The 21,831-nt window shown below is 43.1% G+C and overlaps 1 protein-coding gene across 3 annotated transcripts in view; it reads right to left on the minus strand.

The window, feature by feature from the left end:
- Nucleotides 1-21,831, minus strand: part of TMEM150B (transmembrane protein 150B) — a 135,706-nt gene that overhangs the window by 30,005 nt on the left and 83,870 nt on the right. For all 3 annotated transcript variants that reach the window (XM_078655047.1, XM_078655048.1, XM_078655049.1), the window contains one exon: nt 1,806-1,865. In XM_078655047.1, the coding sequence (XP_078511173.1) occupies nt 1,806-1,865 (60 nt within the window). The remainder of the gene's footprint in view (nt 1-1,805; nt 1,866-21,831) is intronic.

Here is a 21,831-nt window from a genome sequence, read left to right on the forward strand (position 1 = left end):
AATTCTCCAACTTCTAGGCCGCAACTAACAACATTACCCCCTCCTGGGAACTCTGCAGCAACCTTGCAAGCCTCTTCCACAACAAGATCGCCAACATCTACAGAAATTGCAAACCCCAGCCTAAGTCCACCAACTTATTCAAGCAACACAATAACCCTGCTACCACCACAGACACCTGAATAACCAAATGCAGCAAGCTTGCCCCATAGGACACTGCCTCCATTATCAACTTGGTCCAATCAGGGGCCTCAACCGACCCATGCGCACATCACATCTTGAACCTAGGTGAAGCCAGAATTATCCACATACTCACCACCTTGTTCAACACCTCAACTTCCATGGCCACATTTCCCGAGGAGTGGAAACATGCAGAAGTCAATGCCCTATTAAAGAAACTATTGGCAGATAATAGCTAACTCAACAACTACTGACCAATCTCACTGTTCCCACTCCTGGCCAAAGTATTAGAAAAAGCTATCAACCAACAACTCACCTCACATCTGGAACAGGACCTCCTACTCAACTCCTTCCAATCCGGACTCTGCAGCAACCACAGCACCAAGAGAGCCCTCATCGCGGCTACTGAGGACATCTGAGCGCTACTCGACTGAGGAGAGACTGCTACTCTGATTCTCCTAGACCTCTCGGCTGCCTTTAATACGGTCTCCCACCACATACTCATCACAAGGCTGCACAACATAGGCACTTAAGGAGTCGCTCTCAGATGGATCGCCTACTTCCTCACAGAAAAAATGCAAAAAGTCCACCTTCACCCATTCACCTCTGAACCCATGGAGATCACCAGTGGAGTACACCAAGGTTCCTCATCAGCCTCACCATTTTCCACACTTATATTACACCTCTAACCAGCATTGTCAAAATCCACGTACTCAACATTATATCCCACACCAACGACACACAACTCATCCTCTCCCAAGACACCACCAACACCAAGACCAACTTCCACAACTGCATGACAGACGTCGCCAACTAGGTGAAGGACTACTGTCTGAAGCTCAACACGGGCAAGACAGAGGTACTGATTTTAGAAACAAAAGCTCCCCATGTGACGCATCCTGTTGGCCTTCAGAACTCGAACCTACCCCTATCCCCACTGACCACACAATGAACCGAGGCATGATTTTGGACAACAAGTTAACCATGACAACTCTGGTCGACTCTGTCTCTTCCTTCTGCTTCTTTATCCTCCGCATGCTTCGTAAGATATTCAAATGGCTACCCCAAAGCTTAAGACACACCATTACCCAGGCCCTTATCCCCAGCTGACTGGATTACAGACCATACAGAATGCTGCAGCCAGACTTGTCCTGGCTCTCCCTAGATGAACCAACATCAGCATCTACCTCAGGGAACTCCACTGGTTCCCTATACAGAAAATAGGCCAGTTCAAGCTCCTGAGCCGTGCATACAAGGCTCTACACAACTGGGACCTGCCTACTTTAACCATGGCCTGAACTTCCATCAGTCCACCGGACATCTCTGATCCGCGTCCCTTTCTCTAATTCTCACCCTGCATCCGACATTGCAGATACGGAGGTCGCTCCTTTTCCTACCTAGCAGTGAAGTCATGAAATGAGCTACCCTTTTATCTACGGACCTCCTCATCTCTTCCAGAGTTCTGAAAGTCCCTAAAGACCTGGCTATTTGACCAATCAACTGGACCCTGCCAGCGCATGGATGCCCTCACAGGTGACAAGTAGCACTCTACAAATATACTGATTAAATGATGTGTGTGTGTGTCTGTGTGTGGTGAACATTTAGGTGACCATACCAATTGCACATACCTAATATAGGGGAAGACTTCGGAGATGTTCACTGATCCGTTAGCCACGGCCATGAAATACCTGAGGATACAGAGAGAGAAGCTTCAGTACAATGACACCAATGGACTATGAACACCGGCCTCAGAAGCACACATTCCCATAACAACAACATGCATACGTAAGGCTACCAACTTGCCCATTTATTGAAAAGAAACTATCCTGCTTGTTAATAAAAACCTTCCTTACATTGGTGATTGTGGACATGCCTATGCTGTGCTCTTTCGGATGTGGTTTCAGATCCTTCATCTGCAGAAACATTCCTGCAAACTCTGGTTTGAGCAGGGATTTGCCATTCATGTGAAAATGGGACAAACAATTTAAGTATGATGGTGAGAGACATGAATGTCCTCTGTAATAGAGAAAAAAACTGTTTTTGTTCTGCACTTCTTTCACCTGAAAATGTGGGCCTGTCAAGTGACACTGTAAATGTTTAGGTCTCTCCTAAAACAGTGCAGATGAGCTATTGCTTGTGAAAGATATTGTATACAAAAAGGGGTTTGCACCCCGCCCACTGCTTACCATTTGTTGATTTCATTTACACTCTTATCCATTGCCTCCTAATTCGCCAGCGCATGTTAGCTTCACTTTCTCTTCTTTCGTGTGGAGCATGGACCGAATACTGATTTCTTCATCTTGATTAGTGTCCTTCCACTGCTCACACTGTTGTTGAGGAACTATTTTCTTTGTTCTTCACCCATGATGCGTTCTTCTTCTTCCCCTGTGATGCTACTTTCTGTGTTGTTTCTTGCCGCCCACTGTTGTCTGTGTAGCTTCTTCCTACTCCCACCCCTGTTGTCCTTGTTGGGTTTTCTGCCTCCCAGTCCTCTTGCCTGTGTTGCTTCTTCTCCTCCACCCCCATTGTCATTGATTCTGACCCGCCCACTGCTACCTCCACACCACCATTGTCAAAGTTGCTTCTTTACCTTTCCAGCCCCTCCTATTACTGTTGCTTCTTCACCTTATACCCCCGTTGTCTGCGTTGCTTCTTAGCCTCCCATCACCCCATTGTATGTGTTGCTTCTTCCCCTTCAACCCCCACCCTCCCATTGTCTCTGTTGCTTCTTTTTCACGCTGCCATGCTCCCATTTTCTGTGTTGTTCCCCCCCCCATAAGAAAAAAAGTGTTACAGTGCGGCTAACACTAGCCACTTCAAAGCACTTTTTTTTTACTGTCCTGTTTCCTGTTCCTCCCCATCCTCCCACCTTTTATTCAATTTGCCTGTACTTTGTTATCCATGTTAGCCACCCTCAACTACCATGAGAAAATAAAAATGCTATAACATATTAAGTGCTCGGCGCATCACAGAGCTTTTTTATAACTTTTAGCCATGCTTCACTGCAGCCGTGCGGCTCTACAAATTGGCTTAATACATTGACAAAGTCAACAGCAGCCTGCATCGGCAAGACCTATTAACTATGCCAGTGCTTCTTCTTTGCTTCAGAAAGATTGCATGGAATGTCATATTTGCAGGCAGAAGGACCAAAATTATTGGTGGGGCAAGGTCATGAGAGTTGCTCCAACTAAACCTGATGTCATGAAAAAAAAATCTTACTATTGTCCTGGCATCTGCATTTGCGGACCGGAGGGACGATAGTATGGATTTTTAGCCTGATAAGGTGCAGAAAGGGTCTCTAAAATCTCAGTGAAGTACAATTTGAATTTCGTAATTTATTACCTTTACATCTTTTGGTAGCTCTGGCAAACATCACTCAACCATCACGGCTATACCATTTATGATCATTGACCAGATCTTCTAACAAGTATGGGCACGGAAACAGATATCCACCATGTTCACTGTAAATGAACAAGCTCCTGTCTTCTCCAGCTATACATGTGGAGAAATATTTCAAAGTCAATATTTCTGGGAAAGAGTTGCCCATATATTGTCCACATCTTTGAGGAAAGGTAGTAGGCCCAGGGCAGAATCATTGATATGTGAGGCTCACCTCTAGCTTGAACTGAGCCATGGACTTCAATTAATCAAAATGGCGGGATGTAGCGGAAGTGACATTGCACACACTTTGACTGCAGTAACATCACAGGAAGTAACATCATATGATCTTTGACCCTGAAACTTCCCAGGAGATGGTCACATGACTTCCATCTGGATGGCATCACGCAAACAAAACGGCTAAAGTTAAGAAACCTATAAGTGCACAAATATAACAACACACCTATCTCCTAGAGTGCTTGCATGATATGCCAAGGGAACATTACTCATTTATTTTTAATTATAGGAAAAATTATGTTTTCCTCCCAATATGAGCATGTAGTGCCAGAAAACACAGAACAATATTAAAAAACAAAGTATATATACACGATGAAGTTTCATGATTTGATGGGTTCCCCAGTATACACCTAGAAGAGAACTCTATTGATAAAACACAGGCAGATGCAAAGAAATTGAGATTTAAAAACATTAGTGATTATGTCCACCTTAATTAATTCATATGGACCATGTATTGAATATGAACTAAGCTGTTGAGTTACATGATTTCTTATCATTGTTAACAAATTTAGTTTATGGTCACTTACAAGACACTATCACTTGTGCTCAGATTTCGTTCAAACGTAATCTTTCATGTATTTCCAATAATGAAAAATGGCTTCATGGTGACGAAAAATATGTTTTTTTTTACTTATTTGATTTTGTTATAGAACTGAGAAGGCAAACTCACAGTGGCATCTCAGGAAAATAAACAGTGCTCCTTAGGGCACAGTTTGCTTTCTGTTCTCGACACTGCATTTGCCCACTGTCAGAAGCCTGGGGCTCAAAGACAGTGCCAATGGTCAGCCCGGGGTAGAAGTTGCTATTTTTGATGGCCCTAAATGACGCATATGTACAGACACATTCGCATGCCAAATTCACCTCTTGTTGCACTGACCGGGGCTGAGTCCTCAAGTCTGGCTCATTCATGAAAGGTCGTCAGGACTGGGAAGGAGTCAGAGATGTGCTAGGCTCAATTCAGACAGGTTAGTAGGACTGAAGCAGTAATTCACCTGCCCAGGTAGAAAGGGACCTGCCTTCCTGGTATTACATTTCATTTGGTTTCCCTACAAGCCTGGCATATGAGCCTGCCTCTGGCATAAATATAGTAAATTTGTTTTTAGGGTGATACTGGGATCCAGCTGTTTCTGCTTACAATTAGACCTGAGATAGGAGACTGGCCACACCATAGAGATTGTTGTGAATCTATCTAGGACCCTAATCAAGATATCCCAGATTCATGCCCTTATATGGTTATAACAAAACATATCCTTATAAAGGCATAGGAATCATGTCCATATCTAGTCATAGCCCATGCAGTCCAAATACGGCAAGGCTACTCCCATAGACTCCTAGAAAGTACAACGCGTTCTTTAAACAAACCAAGCCTCCAGCAGCCCAGGAAATCCCCCTGCTTTTGTTTTGATTTGCACAAGAACTCCTGGAGTCCAGAAAGAACTGTTAGTTCTTAGTGACGTCTTATGTCCAATCTTACGTCAAACTCGGCACCTTTCAGGTATAAATATACTAACGTTGCCTTAAGCAAACACACGGTGGTTTGGAGCAGAGTGGCTATCTACTTGCCCGAAGCCCAGCTGATGAGAGAGCCGAAGGAAGCCGACCCTCCCATTTGACGCACTGAGAGAGACGCTGTCTTTTTCTCCAGCCGAGAAAATCCAGCTCCGGTGTTTCCAGTCACCCTTGCGGGTTGCTTGGAGATCGAGTCCCGAGAGAGAGATACAAGACCTCCTACATTCTATTACCAAGGTACGGAGCTGACTAAACCCTTAAGAGAATTCTTGATTCAGATTCCTTGGCAAAAACCAACTTAACTTAAAACGGCAACTTACTTACTCCTTCCCACGTATTAGGCTTAGGTCAGGTACACCGGGGTAGGCGTATCTTAGAAGCACCAGTTGAGTCTGTTAGTCAATGTTTTTATGTATGTATATATTTTATCCATTTTAAAGTATCATATGGCTAAGAAACCATATCAATGCTTTTACAGTATTATTTTAAAATACTCCTTTTACTGTACACACTTTACTTCAAGTATTGCAATTGTGGCAATTCATTTCTCTTGCATGAGAAAGAAGACTGCTCAATAAATAACACCTTTTTATTGAAAACGCCCGTCTCTCTACTTCTCTGCACTCTGGTGAAACTAAGTATGCACGATTGACTGAGTGAAATAACCGTCTATTGTTTTCACACGACTCTAAAGATATACTCTTTATTCTGAGGGAGCAAAGTTGTCATGTTTATGCGGTTGTCAGAAACTAATCCCTTCTTGTCTAAATCAAGATAGTTAACTCCTTCCTGAACATTCGAGAAAGTTTCTAGTGACCTCTGAGCTAGCTGGCAAAACTAATTAAGTCTAATATAGTCAGTAGAGACCTAGATGACCTCAGTCCTACGTCTACACTGCTGTTTATATTATTCCAATGCGCAGAGCCTATTGGGAATATAGGAACTATACTACATGGCGCCCAACATTTGGTAAGGCGATAATCTAACGCAAGACATTAGAGTAACTCAGTCGTGCTTTTTCACACAGACACCTTTTTCCCGTAAAAACTCCAAAAGACGTCTGGAGTGGGTAAAAGGTTAATATCCGCCGGAACTTAGTAGGAAGAAATTCCTATGTATTCGTTTTTGGTTTAGTCAACGTTGAAGGATACAGTGTTCCAAAATATTGTGCACCTAATCTTTGTTTCCTTGAAACTTGATCTGCAACAAAAAGCTTTCTGCTAGTAAAAATGATGGAAAGTGAAGACGAAAGGGAGGAAGCTAAATTAGCAGCTCAACTCCTAGCGAATGACACAAGTCTCCAAGAAAATCACCCGAATGCTATAATCATTCCGGTCAATGTAAGAAAAACTATAACTAAAAAACGTATAGAAAATGGAGTATCATCACGAGGTGGTACAGTCATATTCGTGGTAGAGGCTCATGAATATCGGCAGACAGAGGTATTCTATTCATGGATACAACTTCCAGCAGCACACGCTGTGACACACGAATTCCACTATTACAAAATAGAGGAACCTCCAGATGAATACGCTCCTTTCGAGGACGTTGAAATCCCACTAAGTTACCAAGAGCACATGCTCTGGTTTAAAGGCGCCCTAAAACATCAAAATTACATGGTAAACATCACTTACAACGAAACTTTTACAACGCACTACCATTACAACGCGGTCATTACAACGCAAACCATTACAACGCATTGCACTGGGGGGCGCTCTAGGATAGGGAATAAGTTTAATTTACTATCCAACACCTTCCCTAGTGTCCACGGGGACTGGAGTTGGAATAGTAAATTAAACTATTCACTATCCAGCACCCAAAAGCGCTATGCGTTGTAATGGTATGCAATGTAAAAACCGCGTTGTAAAGGCAGGCGTTGTAATAGCCTGCGTTGTAATGTCATACATCCAATCACATCACAGGGCTCGGTCCACTAGGTAGACCAGGAGCCACGTGGCCGGTTCTAGACAGCTACACACCACATCCAGACATTGAAAAAATGTCAGACCGGGAACTTTTAGCTCAGCTAAAACTACTAATTAAAATACATAGACAATTGGTCCAATATGTCATGCGGACTTCAACAGTCCAACCAGCAATAATAATTCCACAGACCACACCTCACCAGGGTAACACAAATAAAATCACACCACAGAATATACAATCAGCCATTGGCAAAATACCCGCAAAACGGGAACAAATTCCATTCTGGATAGCACAAAAAATCACTCAGATAGAGGCAGTATTTCCTGATACTACACCTCATGAGAAACACAGAATTCTGACTATCTGCCTTCCAATGGGGGTCGCACCACATGTGGAGGACTGTGACACTTGGGGCACAGTCTTTGCTTCAATATACACAAAAACACATGGTGTTCCGTCTATGGCGATAATACCAGATGTGCTGCGACAGATTCAAAATGAATACGGTCCAGAACCTGCTTTAACTCTGGGTATGAAATTACTGAAAGACTTCAAGCAGGTCTCGGCTATATTATTAGCCAACATAAAAGGAGAAGCAGCATCTGTGGCGATCCGCCAGAAATTGAAAGAAACAGATATAGCAGAACAACCTTTTGAACTTGCCAGAATCATAGAAAAATCCTATGAAGAACTAGGTAGAGATAGTTTGGGTGGGAAACCAATAAAACCCCAACTAACTGAAAATCCTGAAAAAACCTTTATTAAAAATAATCTGAACACTCCAAAAAAGAGTTGGAAGGGTAATAAACAATCCACTCCCAGAGAAAAACGGTTCCAGTCCAGAGGAAGGTCTCCTTAACGGAGAGATAGATCTCCAGACCGAGGAGACACGTCTCCCCAGAGGGAGCCCTCTGAGAAAAGATGCAACCTTAGAGATAGGGATAAATTAAGAAAACCTGATAGATATCAAGATATTGATACACGTCCCTCTCGATCTTTTCAGACTTCCTCACAGAAATCGGAAAGAAGAGGACGGTCAGAACACGTCAAGTCCAAAGACAAGGAACCTGCTCATCAAAGTAAAAATTTACAATTTCCAAGAAAGAAGGTAGCCAGTATTAAAATAAAACATGCCGAGGATACTGAGGACACAACTGAAAAACGGAGAGTGGGCCCAGACAATGCTAGATAGCGCAGCAGAAGTAACCATAGCTCGCAAGATCCTGATGAATCTTCTGGAGACAGTGGACACGAATGAATACATTCAAGTGGAAACTGTAGACACCAGAGTTAGCAAACCTCATAAATTATACAAAATAACATTGCGTATAGAGGGGGATAAAACTAGGAAAGTAAGGGGTCTCTTTTGGGATAACCTTTCGAAAGGCTATGACATCCTGTTAGCTGAGAAAGACTGGCCACCAGAGTTTGTCAGGGAGTGCCCTCATGGCGAAGAAATGATTATGTAGCAACAAGTAGGGGAAAGGATGGGATCAATTGCGATCCAGTAGGGCTGATATTACCATTCACAGGGAAAGGAATGGAAGGTCCAGCCGCAGTCGTAGCCCCAAGGGCAGAGACAACAAGGAGGTGACTAGGCTGTTCCTAAAAGAATTAGAGGGAGAAATGGAAAGGAGGTGACGGTCACTAGGGAGGGGCTGGTGCTCAAGTGGACGACCACCCCTGGGTATCCAATTTGTTGGATATAATGGCCTCACACACCCTTGCGAGTGTCATGCTTCATCATCGGCAATGCTCCTCCTTGGGCAGGCGGTGCAATGCCCAACGGGCTCACCTCAAAGAGGGGCTCTTTATCGGAGATCTTTTATCCAACTTCCTTATGGTGAAGTGCGGGTGAGGGGCCAGGAAAGAGTAGAAAATGTGGGTGAGGGTAAAATGTGGCTCAAGGTACCGGAAACAATTTTATTCTGGTGGTCCCCTGCCACAAGTAAATTCAAGGATAGCCGGTACTCGTGGGAACTATAGTTTCCCAGAGTGATCCAGGGCTAATGGTGCAAAAGGTGTGGTCGACATGTTTCTCGCATCTAGTTCGTTGACTGCGATTTTTCAGGACCTATATGAAAACTACAATCTACTTAAACATGATCTAGTAATAAGTATCAGTTTAAACAAGGCACATTAGTTGTACTACCTGTCTGACACTGTTCCTACCTAGAGTAGTGGGAGACAAAAGAGAGCATTTCAGCAGGTAAGTAGCAACAAGTGATACTGTAGTGACCGTGAAAAACACTGTGCGTGACCGTGAACACACTGTGCTTAGGTGACATACTAGTGAAGAAAGTGACTAGTATGTGATTAAAATCAAGTTAAAAACTCAATGCAGCAGTATCCATTAAAAGATATCACATTAACCTTGGAAAGGTGTGGCTGTTACTCACCTAAGGGTTAGGATAAAGGGGTGTCAACAGTACCCGGCGGATCTGGCATCGGGCATGAAGCCAATGTGTTTGGGCTGGGGAGGGAAGTCAATGTGGATCAGTGACACTTAACAAGTGGTTCGTATGGTAGATTGTTATGTATGTGCCCCGCTTTGCCAAGTGGACCTGGTGGGGTCCAATATCTGTGGATGTTGGACTTGCTCCAATGTGGGTGATAACTAAGAGTGCAGGTACAAGCTCCTATTGCATGTAAATCCTAAGTTGGTATTAGGAACACCGAGTGAGATGTGGGGTCGTATCACAGGATGGATGGAACCCCCGGTTAAAGACAGTTATATGATTACAAACAACTTTCCATTGCCCATTGCACTTTACAATCAACTTTCCATTGCCCATTGCACTTTAGAAATAAACCGCCGTGGTTGTAAACTCAGGCTGAGGATGGGCCGGTCAGCGTTTGTTAGATTATAATTATTAGGCGCATGCCGCTGTGTGACAACGGCCAGTCTTAAGCGCTACCGCAGGAGATGCCCTTGTGCTTGCTGATCAAACCCCGGCGGGGGTTTGTTTATTTATGTTAATTTGGTGTGCGCCGCAAAGTATCCACGGTCAGTGTGGCGCGCTGCCGAAGGCGCCGCCTTTCTCTTGGTGAAGGTTTCCGTTAAAGCCCCTGCACAAACTCTGGGGTCAGGGAAGTTGTGTTGGTGGTGCGGGGGGAGGGAGGTGGAAGGCGCGGTAAAACAGGACCCTGAATTTAATGTAAATCGTGGTATATCAGGACCCCGAATTTAATGTAAATCGGGTCCGGATGTCCCAGACCGGCGGAGATCCGCCCAGTGTCTAACCACAATTCTCTCATCAACCCACAAGCCTGCCAACCGTAACACTTACTTCTGATTGCCTGTGCCGAAGCCTGCTACGCCTACCCTTCATGCCGGGTCCGGATGGTGAGGACCCGGTCGTCTGCTTCAGGGTTAAGTAGGAAGCCGGGTTAAGTGAAAAGCAGGAAGTTGTAATCATACCGGATCATGTGATCAGTGTAGTCAGAGTGGCGGCCATGATAGAGTGGTAAAATTAACCAGGGAAGAACCAATGATAATAGGTTAATCAATGTGTAACAAATAAATACAAGGGGAAGTTGGTTATATTAAATTAAGTGGGGTCTGTCACATCATTGAACCGTTGCCCGATATGTCACTGCAGGCAGAGTACTGCAGTTCTGTTGGATATGGAAGAGTTCTAGTTGACCCAATTGCCCGATGCTGAACCAGCGTATGGGAACAGAACATGGCACGTGTCACTCATTTACTCATGTCTGTGGTTATGGTGATTGGTTCACAGGGAGCTCCAGGGGATATCCTCATTCAATCCCCGGCTATCGGTAGACAAACGATGTATCCATCTTTGTTCCTTTAGGAATAGATTGTGTTTTGATTTGTCTGGGGAGGCCTCAAGAATTAACCAGGATATTGAGTCAGCTGAGTGGTTTAGTTCTTGAAAATGCCTGCACATTTTAGTGTTGGTCTTCTTGCAGCGGAAATTACTCCTATGCTCAGAGATGCGGACTTTCACAGGACGGGAGATCATGCCCACATATTGAAGCCCGCACGGGCATATCAGTAGGTAAATGTAGTTTGGGGTATTGCAGTTAGTGTGGCCCCGTATTTCCCAGCAGAAGGTGTCCGTCAGGAGGATGGATTTATAGGTGCTGGTGAAGGGGCACACACTGCAAGAACCACATTGGTAATGGCCCTGTACAGGTGGTAGTTGCCACAGGGTGGTTTGTTTTGTTGACTCAGTCTTTTTTGGCCTAGTATGTAACAACATATCCTTTATATTTCTGGACCTTTTGAAGGCAAATCTAGGTGTTGTGAGGTTGAGTTTGCCTGTATTAAGAATTTGCCAATGTCGCTTGATTATCTTTTTCAATTCAGTAGATGCTGGCGAGAAGGTGGTTACACAAGTAAGGAGATCTATCTCCTGTGTGGCCCTAGTATTATATTCAAGAAGGGCACCCCTGTGGTTGTTCTGTGCACGTTTACGTGCCCTGGTTACCTCTCTGGAGGGGTATCCTCTGTCCCTCAGGTTTCTGGACAGAAGTGAAGAAATGATTATGCCTGCCTTTTCAAATCATATTCCAATACATAAAAAATATACATTTGCAAGAAAATGGGCAGTAGCCCAAGCACCTGCATTATATAAAAATCATGTAGGATGGGATGAGGATTCTCCTCCCCTCAAAATCCAGTTAAAAAGTCAACCTACTGCACAAAGGCAGTACCCAGTTAAACAAGAAGCTAAAAAACAAGTCAGGGAGATCTTAGATCAACTTGAATATCAAGGGGTGATTGAAACATGCACCTCACAAATGAACAATCCTTTGTTTCCTGTCTCCAAGCCAGACGATTCATATCGTCTAGTTTTGGACTACAGACACCTAAACTCCTGTTGCAAAACATTTGCAGTACAAAACTCACACAGTGCAGCACTAAGGAATAACATCGTGCGCAAAAAATATAAAACAACATTAGATATCTCTAATGGATTCTTTTGTCAAAACATAGCACCTGAAAGCAGGTATTTGACCGCTTTCTCAATAATGGGGTCACAAAAACAATTCTGTCGACTCCCACCGGGATTCAAGAACAGCCCAGGATTATTCTCAGCAAGGGTAACAGAGTTACTACAAATATATGATGATGAGGCATTATCTTATGTTGATAACATCTATCTCACAGATGATGACCTGGAGACACACTTGAAAAGAGTGAACACCATAATACTTGGGTTTGCAGCTGAAGGGTACAAATTCAACGTTAAAAAGTCACGAATTGCTCACCTAACTGTCCTGTTTTTAGGATATGAATTATCAAGTGAAGGCAAAAGCCTAGCAGACAACTTCTTAGAGAAGTGCGCTGTACTCCAAGCTCCAAAAACGCTGAAGAATTTACAATCAATACTAGGTTTCCTGAATTTTGGAAGAACATACATTGTAAATTATGCAGAGAAGGTTAAACCGCTCTATGAATGAATAAAACCTGATTTCAAACCAATCAATTGGACTCAGAAACACACAGAAGTTTTAAGATCATTACAAACAGACATGTTAGCTAAAACAAAACTGCAAGCACGCGAAAACGTACGCAACCTTGTAATCCGAGTCATCCCAGGAAGATGCGGATTCACGTACCTGACCTCTAATGAGGGGGAAACGGTACCAATAGCTTACAAATCTCACGTGTACACACTAGCTGAAATGAAATTCTGTTCTACTGAAAAGATTCTAATAGCGGTTCAAACTGCTGTAGCAAAAGAAAGAGCCCTAGCCCAAGGAAGGAGGATATCTGTTTTAACAGCAGAATCAGCCCTTGAAGCATTAACAAGCCCACGCAATCTGAATGCTGTGGCACTAGATCCAAAATGGATACAATGGGAAAATTCTCTTGCTGCAGAAGACGTGAAGCACTATTTTGCCACGAAAATGAAAAAACTAGAAGATCTAGAATATGAAGAAGAATATCCTCTGCCAATCGAAATTCTGCCTCTCGAACAGTACACATGTGTAATCTATATGGACAGATTTGCACAACACTACGATGTAGATAAAAAATCTTACAACGCAGCGTGCACGATTGTTAAAGGTCGCTGGGGCTTAGGTAAATTCAGACCGATAATAACAAAAACTGAATCACTCAGAAACTGTACAGCCCAGCAAGCTGAAATAAGATCTTTAAAGATGGCGCTTGAAAATGCCGATCGTGAATTCCCGACACTAATAGTGTGCGATTCGCATTTCTGCGTCAAGTCTTACAATAATGACATGCAGACATGGATCAAAAACGATTACAAAGATGACACAGGTGCCACAATAAAGCATAAAAAGCTCTGGGAACAAGTAGTTCTTTTGCAAAAAGAACTACAAAAGACTCACGTGATACATACATTGAGTCATCAACGTGGTGGCGTTCACGTTGCAGGGAATTCATTGGCCGACAGAGCCACAGCGGAAGCGGTTCAACCGGCTTCCGTAGCCACAAAAAAGCGTTCTAAAAAAAACATAGACGGAGAAACCATGCTGGCGGTAAAAGCCTCACTAAAAGGCGACTATGCAGCATTACCGCTCGACTATCCACTCAATAATACATACATAATTGATGCAAACTCCGTTCCTTTTGCTCAAATCCCTGGAGTGGGGGACAGAGTAATTCCAAACACGAACAGGAGGGCTTACTTGATTCAAGAAGCACACATGGGAGAGGGTCTAAGGCACCAAGAGATCGTAAAATCTCTAAAAGAATTACAATCAGAATACTGGTGGCCGGGGATGAGCCTGCGAAATTACAAATTTGCAAAGGATTGTCCAGACTGCAACAGAGATCGCAGTTGTGAACCGGACCAGACTACTGCCAGGACTCCTTTTTTAGAAAGCATCAGGCTATCTATACGCAGAAATCCAGCCGGAGAAATGCGTTCCCATAAATATTAAGACTAGATTCACTTAAAATGTAGACCCCAGCGCTCGGCTGACGCCAGAACTGTTATAAAAGATTTGCGAGTCTTTATCAGCACATACGCAATTGGCATGCTACATTCTGACCAGGGTCCTGCGTTTAGCTCTTGAGCTTACAAAGAGGCCATGACTAGCATGGGCATTGCATTGCGGTACTCTTCTCCCTTCCATCCTGAGGGAAATGCGGTAGTTGAAAGAAAAAACCGTGACATAAAGCAATCTATAACGGCGAGGGTATTAGGTTCGGGTGATGGGTGGGTCAAACATTTAACAAGTGTCTAACATAGTCTTAACAATCTGCCAAGAAATTCTCTAAAAGGTCTCACTCCCTACGAACTATTGTTCGGCACTAGAATGCACATACAGGACTTAGATTGTCACACTTCAGTGGTAGAAGAAAAAGCCTTTGATATCAAAGACCGTTTGGCTGTTTTACAGGACTTAAATGAAACAAGAAGAAGTCTAAGTAACATAAAGTTAAAGCCAACAGCCACTGAAGAAAAACCACCTGTCCCAGCAATACCTGTCTGGATTCCAAAGATTGGGGATCTGGTCAGAGAGAAGATCGCGGTGAAGAAGGAATTTGAGCCTTCTTACAGAAAAGCAGTACCTGTCTTAGCTGTCAGCGGAACAAGATCAGTAGTACTACCGCCCCTTGCTGGTAAAAAGGAGAACAGAGTTGTATCCATCGACCTGGTAAAACCACAATCATGTGGCCAATAATAAGTAGTAGGCCCAGTAGACTCCCAAGAAATAGCAGAAGACCAAATCTTGCTACAATTCAAGAGGTTCAAACTGAGACACTAATCACTTTTGATAAACCTGCAGTGAATAAAAAAGGACTATGCAACAAAGCCATGGAACTTGTGCCTCTTGAAACCCAAATTGCAACAGTTCGTCAAGAAACACCAGTCTACAACGATTTAGCCTCAGACTATGCTAATGAAACAAAGAAAAATGCAAAGACAAATGAGAATCCGGAAGCAATTCCAACAATTGACAGAACTGCATCTGGTTACTTCATCAATTTCGATTACTTTTCTGAAGATCCAAGCGAGCATGAAGAAACGCCTGCAACAAAAACATTCAAAGACAAAGTGACTGAACTTTTTCACCAACTAAAAGAAACATATCTGATTTCACTTGCTAATGTTACAACATGGTCAGTCCGAATTGCGTTCTATTGTACAACTTGGCTGGACGTTGCAAAACCCGCGTTCAGGCTACGTGCCATGGCGTCTAATCAACATAACGTCATTATTCTCTACCTTTAACCTTACTGATAAACAAATCAGTTTGGCACAAAAAGGAGCAGACTATACGATTCTGAGCATTGAAAAACTTGAGAGATTACCATTGACAATGTCAGAGAGACCTGTCATTGAATGGATAATACACGGAACAATTACAATTCCGATAACAACTTTCCAGTTTAAGTATTGCCAAAAATATATACCAGCAGGCCTGTATGAAAGGTTGGGTAAAGGATACATCAAGTCAACATGGAATTTACCTTATACACACAAATGTTATAGTGAAGGAAAAAAAGAGGTATTCCTCAGTGGTAACAATTGTAAAAAATCACTAAGCGGTACACTTCTGTGTCAAGGTATTAACTTGAATTGAGCCTGCGAAGGTTCTACAAATAACCTTTCATGTCACCTACATGGCACTCCTGCAACACAGATAGAGCCATTTTTCAGACAACTTTCCAACGGCAGTTATGTTCTAATAAGTGACCACAGCTGTTGTGGCATGGTGCCAGGAAAAGCCTATCTCGTGAGCGTTACTTCCATGGTCACTTGCTGTATGCAAGTATTGTATCCAAACAGCAATCCAGACATGGAGGCGGCAATATGGCCTTCTTTGAATATCTCTTCTATTCGAATTGATACTTTAAGCAGAATGAAGTCTATTCTTTTACAGACAACTGTGCCTTTAACCTCATCCAAAGAGACGTATGATCTGCAAGTTGCAAGGACAGCTGCAGAGATACATTCCCAATTATCAACAAATTGCCCCGTGCATTTCGTAGAAATGTTAGGTCAAATCTTAAACATGTCTGATACCAGTGGCATCGCACATGTATTTAAGACATTTAGTTCTGGGCATTTTCCCGAATTTTGTCCATTCTGTCTTCGGCGGCCTGCCTCTTCTTTTGGGACTCGTAGCAGGAATTTTATTTTTGATCCTTCTGCTCCGGCAAGCCAAGCCACAGACAAAACTCCAGCTACGATGGGAGAAACGATCTTAGCAATACGGTACCGAGACCGAATCACTACAGTCCTCGGATTAGCCCGGCTAAGAGATCTGAGTGCAACTTGGTTTCTTTCATTCAGACCAATCTGGCAAGATTGCATCTTATCTGTGCTTCGATGTCTGCTATGCGGAGAAGAATGTGTGTTGGACGTCTGTCTTAAACTACCATCAGCAGTACCAATAGATATCGATACTTTGCTAGGTCCGGTAACGACTCATGCAACGTGTTGTCCCCAGCGGCTACCTATTCTGATGACGGCATTAGTTGAGACTTCACCATTACGAGTAGGTGGCGGTGAAGTACGAGAGGAAAGCAGCACCAAACAGGTACAACCTTCTGTGAGCATTGCTGATCCAAACATCGATGATAGCAATCATTCTCACATATGCACAATTTCAGCATTTTCGAACTTGGTCGAACTTTCACCTGATGTTGTAGACCAATTTTTCGCAAGCCTGTCTGATATGATGTTCTCTCCTAACAACGAGAATAACTTTTAAAACAATGAGCACACAGCGTTCCCTAATCTCTGAATTCGGCCTTCAGTTTTGATAAACAAAACTACTGAAAACATTTGGAACTATTTTTTCCCCTGAAAGCGAAATTATTTTTTCCATTTCCAAAATATTTACCTTTTTCTGGCACATGGTACTCTGCTTAAAGTAGAACTATTCTTAGAGAACAGAGCTTCTATTTTTAGAGATACTAGAGACAATATTTTACCTCAGCCATGCACATGTACAGTATTGTATAATTTGTGATGAAATGGTCTCGACCTTCTTTTCTGTATACAGAGCCATTTCATGTGTAATTTCCGCAATTCATTCAGCTGATATATATATGCATTTAACTGAATGATACCACTGCTTGAAAAACGTAAAGTACAAATACTCATTTTCGTGTATATACCATACACCATTTCAAATGCAATTTATGTATTTTGGGGTGGGTTGGAAAACACATGCATGTTTAGTATTGCTTAGTATTTAAGTAATGATGGACATTAATATGTGGAGTGGGTGTTGTGAATCTATCTAGGACCCTAATCAAGATATCCCCGATTCATGCCCTTATATGGTTATAACAAAACATATCCTTATAAAGGCATAGGAATCATGTCCGTATCTAGTCATAGCCCATGCAGTCCAAATACGGCAAGGCTATTCCCATAGACTCCTAGAAAGTACAACGCGTTCTTTAAACAAACCAAGCCATCAGCAGCCCGGGAAATCCCCCTGCTTTTGTTTTGATTTGCACAAGAACTCCTGGAGTCCAGAAAGAACGGTTAGTTCTTAGTGACGTCTTATGTCCAAACTTACGTCAAACTCGGCACCTTTCAGGTATGAATATACCAACGTTGCCTTAAGCAAACACACAGTGGTTTGGAGCAGAGCGGCTATCTACTTGCCCGAAACCCAGCTGATGCGAGAGCTGAAGGAACCCGACCCTCCCATTTGACGCACTGAGAGAGACGCTGTCTTTTTCTCCAGCTGAGAAAATCCAGCTCTGGTGTTTCCAGTCACCCTTGCGGGTTGCTGGGAGATCGAGTCCTGAGAGAGAGATACAAGACCTCCTACATTCTATTACCAAGGTACGGAGCTGACTAAACCCTTAAGAGAATTCTTGATTCAGATTCCTTGGCAAAAACCAACTTAACTTAAAACGGCAACTTACTTACTCCTTCCCACGTATTAGGCTTAGGTCAGGTACACCGGGGTAGGCGTATCTTGGAAGCACCAGTTGAGTCCGTTAGTCAATGTTTTTATGTATGTATATATTTTATCCATTTTAAAGTATGAAATGGCTAAGAAACCATATCAATGCTTTTACAGTATTGATTTATAATACTCCTTTTACTGTACGCACTTTACTTCATGATAAGTATTGCAATTGTGGCAATTCATTTCTCTTGCATGAGAAAGAAGACTGCTCAATAAATAACACCTTTTTATTGAAAACGCCCGTCTCTCTATTTCTCTGCACTCTGGTGAAACTAAGTATGCACGATTGACTGAGTGAAATAACCGTCTATTGTTTTCACACGACTCTAGAGATATACTCTTTATTCTGAGGGAGCAAAGTTGTCACGTTTATGCGGTTGTCAGAAACTAATCCCTTCTTGTCTAAATCAGGAGAGTTAACTCCTTCCTGAACATTCGAGAAAGTTTCTAGTGACCTCTGATATAGCTGGCAAAACTAATTAAGTCGAATATAGTCAGTAGAGACCTAGATGACCTCAGTCCTACGTCTACACTGCTGTTTATATTATTCCAATGCGCAGAGCCTATTGGGAATATAGGAACTACACTACAAGATGAAGGAGTATAATTGCAAGCCCCTATCATCACTGGAGTATCACTTATTTTGATGCTCCAGTGGCTTAGCGCCATTTACAATATTTACAAGCAGGCACTAAGACACTTAGAGTGGCTTAATGCCTCTTTGTAAATATGGCCCTTTCTGCCGCAGACCTCTGCGGCAATTGGTGTTGCTATGAGCATTCCACCACAACACCATTGCTTTTTGACGCTGTCCCAGATTTACAAGGCTGAGGCAGCGCCAAAAACTAACGCAATGTAATACCAAGCATTAGAATGACGATACGTTCATGGAAAGAGGAAATCACCATTATTGATAGTTTATGTGCAGGAAGGTGTCCCTTTCTACATATAAACAATCATCCCTGCAGTGCAGGCACCCTCGTACCATAGCGGCAGAGTGCCTGCATTGGTGCTAGGCAGGTTTTTTTGTCCCAGCGCTAGGGGAAACACAGGGGTTCACTGAATTCTTGTGAATATGGCACATCCCTGCGTTTTAAAAATGTCAGAGCGCGGCATTACCATGTTTGGCCCAGCTCTGCAATCTAACTGTTTTTTTTATATGCCCCGAAATTCCTTATGTGTCAAGAAAAGATATGCTGTTTGGTCTTTTTCTGCCCTGTCCTGCATTTTTCCTCACTGTACATCTGTCACTCACCCAGGGGTACTCATAAGGTTGATGATCCATCAATGTAGCACAAAGTGCAACACAACTATAGCCTTAGCCATAGTGGAGGGTAGCTCCTTCTGCCTTGAAGCAGGCTAAAGAGACAGGTGGTGACAAGTGAGAGTCTAGTCATGGGCACATTTTTTTTAGCTGTACCTCAGTGAAAGCACATCCATGTAAAATCTATTCAGCCTCACATAACTTGGGTCCTTCACTTTGTTCTGCATGAAGTAGAGTGTGTTGTATGTTTCTATGTACATGTGGTAGTACGAGGGGCGCTTGTGCAATACCAATGGTGTCCTCTTTGAGGACAATAATGCACACATCTTAAGATGATGGTTCCCTGTGCAAGGAGAAACCCTTCATCTTCCCTGTACGTGAATCAGTCCCTCAATTTTGACTCTAAGACATACACCCCAGTCTGGTTTCTGGCTGGAAAACAGATTCAACCTAGAGCCTTATCTGGGCGCAAAAGTCCTGCTTACACTGGTTTGCCCACCTAGGCTTAACTAGAATCTTACAGATCTGTCTAAAGATAATGGACCCCCTCATACACAGTAGCTGACTTGCATGAAACCCAGTTAATTCACATCTTGTGGTCCAGCTCTGATCTCCACGAAGGACGGTCTTGAAATCTCAGCGATACCAGTCGGACAATCTGTACTGCTCACTGGAAATCCATTTTGTTGACCAGTAGGTTCCTGCCCTTCTCCTTGTTTGTGAACGCCAAAGGAAATGTCTGTAAAGACACTCTCCACTTTGTTTGGCTCAGTCATGGTGTTTCCTTCTGTCGGTCACACTGAACTGATTGACACTGGCTTCCTATTGTAACCCCAACTTTAGATACACACAGGCCCTTTCTAGCAAGTAGGTCATATTTGTCTGCAATTCCTAAGAAGCTCTTGTGCACCAGCACACATGGATGTCTGACCAGTATTAAGGCTCAGGAACTCACTGTTCTCGCCAAGACAATGAACACGCCAAAGACTGGGAGTAACCACTGCTTCTGTTACCTGCCTTGGGGCATAGGAAGGTGTGCTAGGTGACCCATGACTTGAAGAGCAATGAACAATGCCAAAGGAGTGAAGCCCTGTGTGGATACTGTCTCAAGGAAGGGAATCTCCAAGGAACCCCAGTACGCTTATTTGCCGCAGAACTAGAGGCATACTCAAACATCTGTTCCGCAAGAGCGTCTGGGGCCGAAGGGAGTCATTTCATGATTGCGAGGATAGCCTGCATCACCCTAACCCACATTCTTCCATCTCTGATGTTATGTTAGCCTGTATCGCCCATATCAAGGCCTAGATGGACATGGGTATTTCGTTTAAAGATTACCTTAGAAGCTAATCCTAAATCTCAGTGCCCCAGTTTCTATTGAGAACCGTTGGTTCCAGAAATTGCCCGAGGTCCTGTTGGTATCACTCTCATCTGGTAATATCAACAATAACCAGCCAGTCATGAGACAGGGACTCATGTAAGTCTCTAACCCAAGAGGCCTACTGTGGAAGCTGGTCCATTTACAGCCGCAGTAGTCCATTTTTTATGAATTAGTAGCATAGTTGACTCGTTGTTCGTCCTTGAAGGTTTCCACTACTCTCCTATGCACCAACCGCTGGAGCCCCTGTAGATCTGTTAACCGGTCACTAGAAATTTAATTATGGACCAGTAACTCTGTGCAACTTAAAATGATACTTTTTCGGTGCGTGTGAATCCCAATTTACCTTGGGTATTGTCTTTTTAGTATTTCAAACATTTCCAGCATTTTTGGTAAAGTCTCAGCTACTGGGGCTCAAACACACTCAGCTGTGCACCTTGCACAAAGGAACAACAAAATACATGGGGCTAAGGGCTGCCGTGTGATAGGAAAGTGAACACACTGTAACATTCTGTCTGGAACCTCTCTTCTATTGACTTGGAACTGGGAGCAGCAAAGCTATAGCAAGAGGGATAAGACTTAAATTATCCAAAGGACATCCGAAAACACAATCTTTCCCAAGTAGGACCTCATATTCCCTTCAGCCCATGTTATTTGGATTGTAGTGTCTTAGCGCATAAGCGTCATATAAACCTTTGGGTTGTATTTCAGCCCCAGGAGCTCTTCTGGCTTTTTGTGCTTTTCATTATTGTAACTGCTCTCTTTTTTTTCATATGCAACTTATGCCCTATGCCTTTTGACAATGCTCTGGATTGAATATTTGTGGTTTTTGTGTTGTGCTGTAGCTAAGATCCATCACCTCTACTAGTTGATCTACTTTGGGAGAGTCAAGTGCTGAAAGGGAGTAACTTGATTCTTGAGTAGTCCTGTGGAACATTTTTAGTATGCCATTGTAATTTGGGTAATGCTGGTAATTTTACATAATGAAATATACATGATATGAACAAGATTAAGA

The sequence above is a fragment of the Lissotriton helveticus genome, chromosome 7, assembly GCF_964261635.1.
Source record: "Lissotriton helveticus chromosome 7, aLisHel1.1, whole genome shotgun sequence".
Taxonomy (NCBI): domain Eukaryota; kingdom Metazoa; phylum Chordata; class Amphibia; order Caudata; family Salamandridae; genus Lissotriton; species Lissotriton helveticus.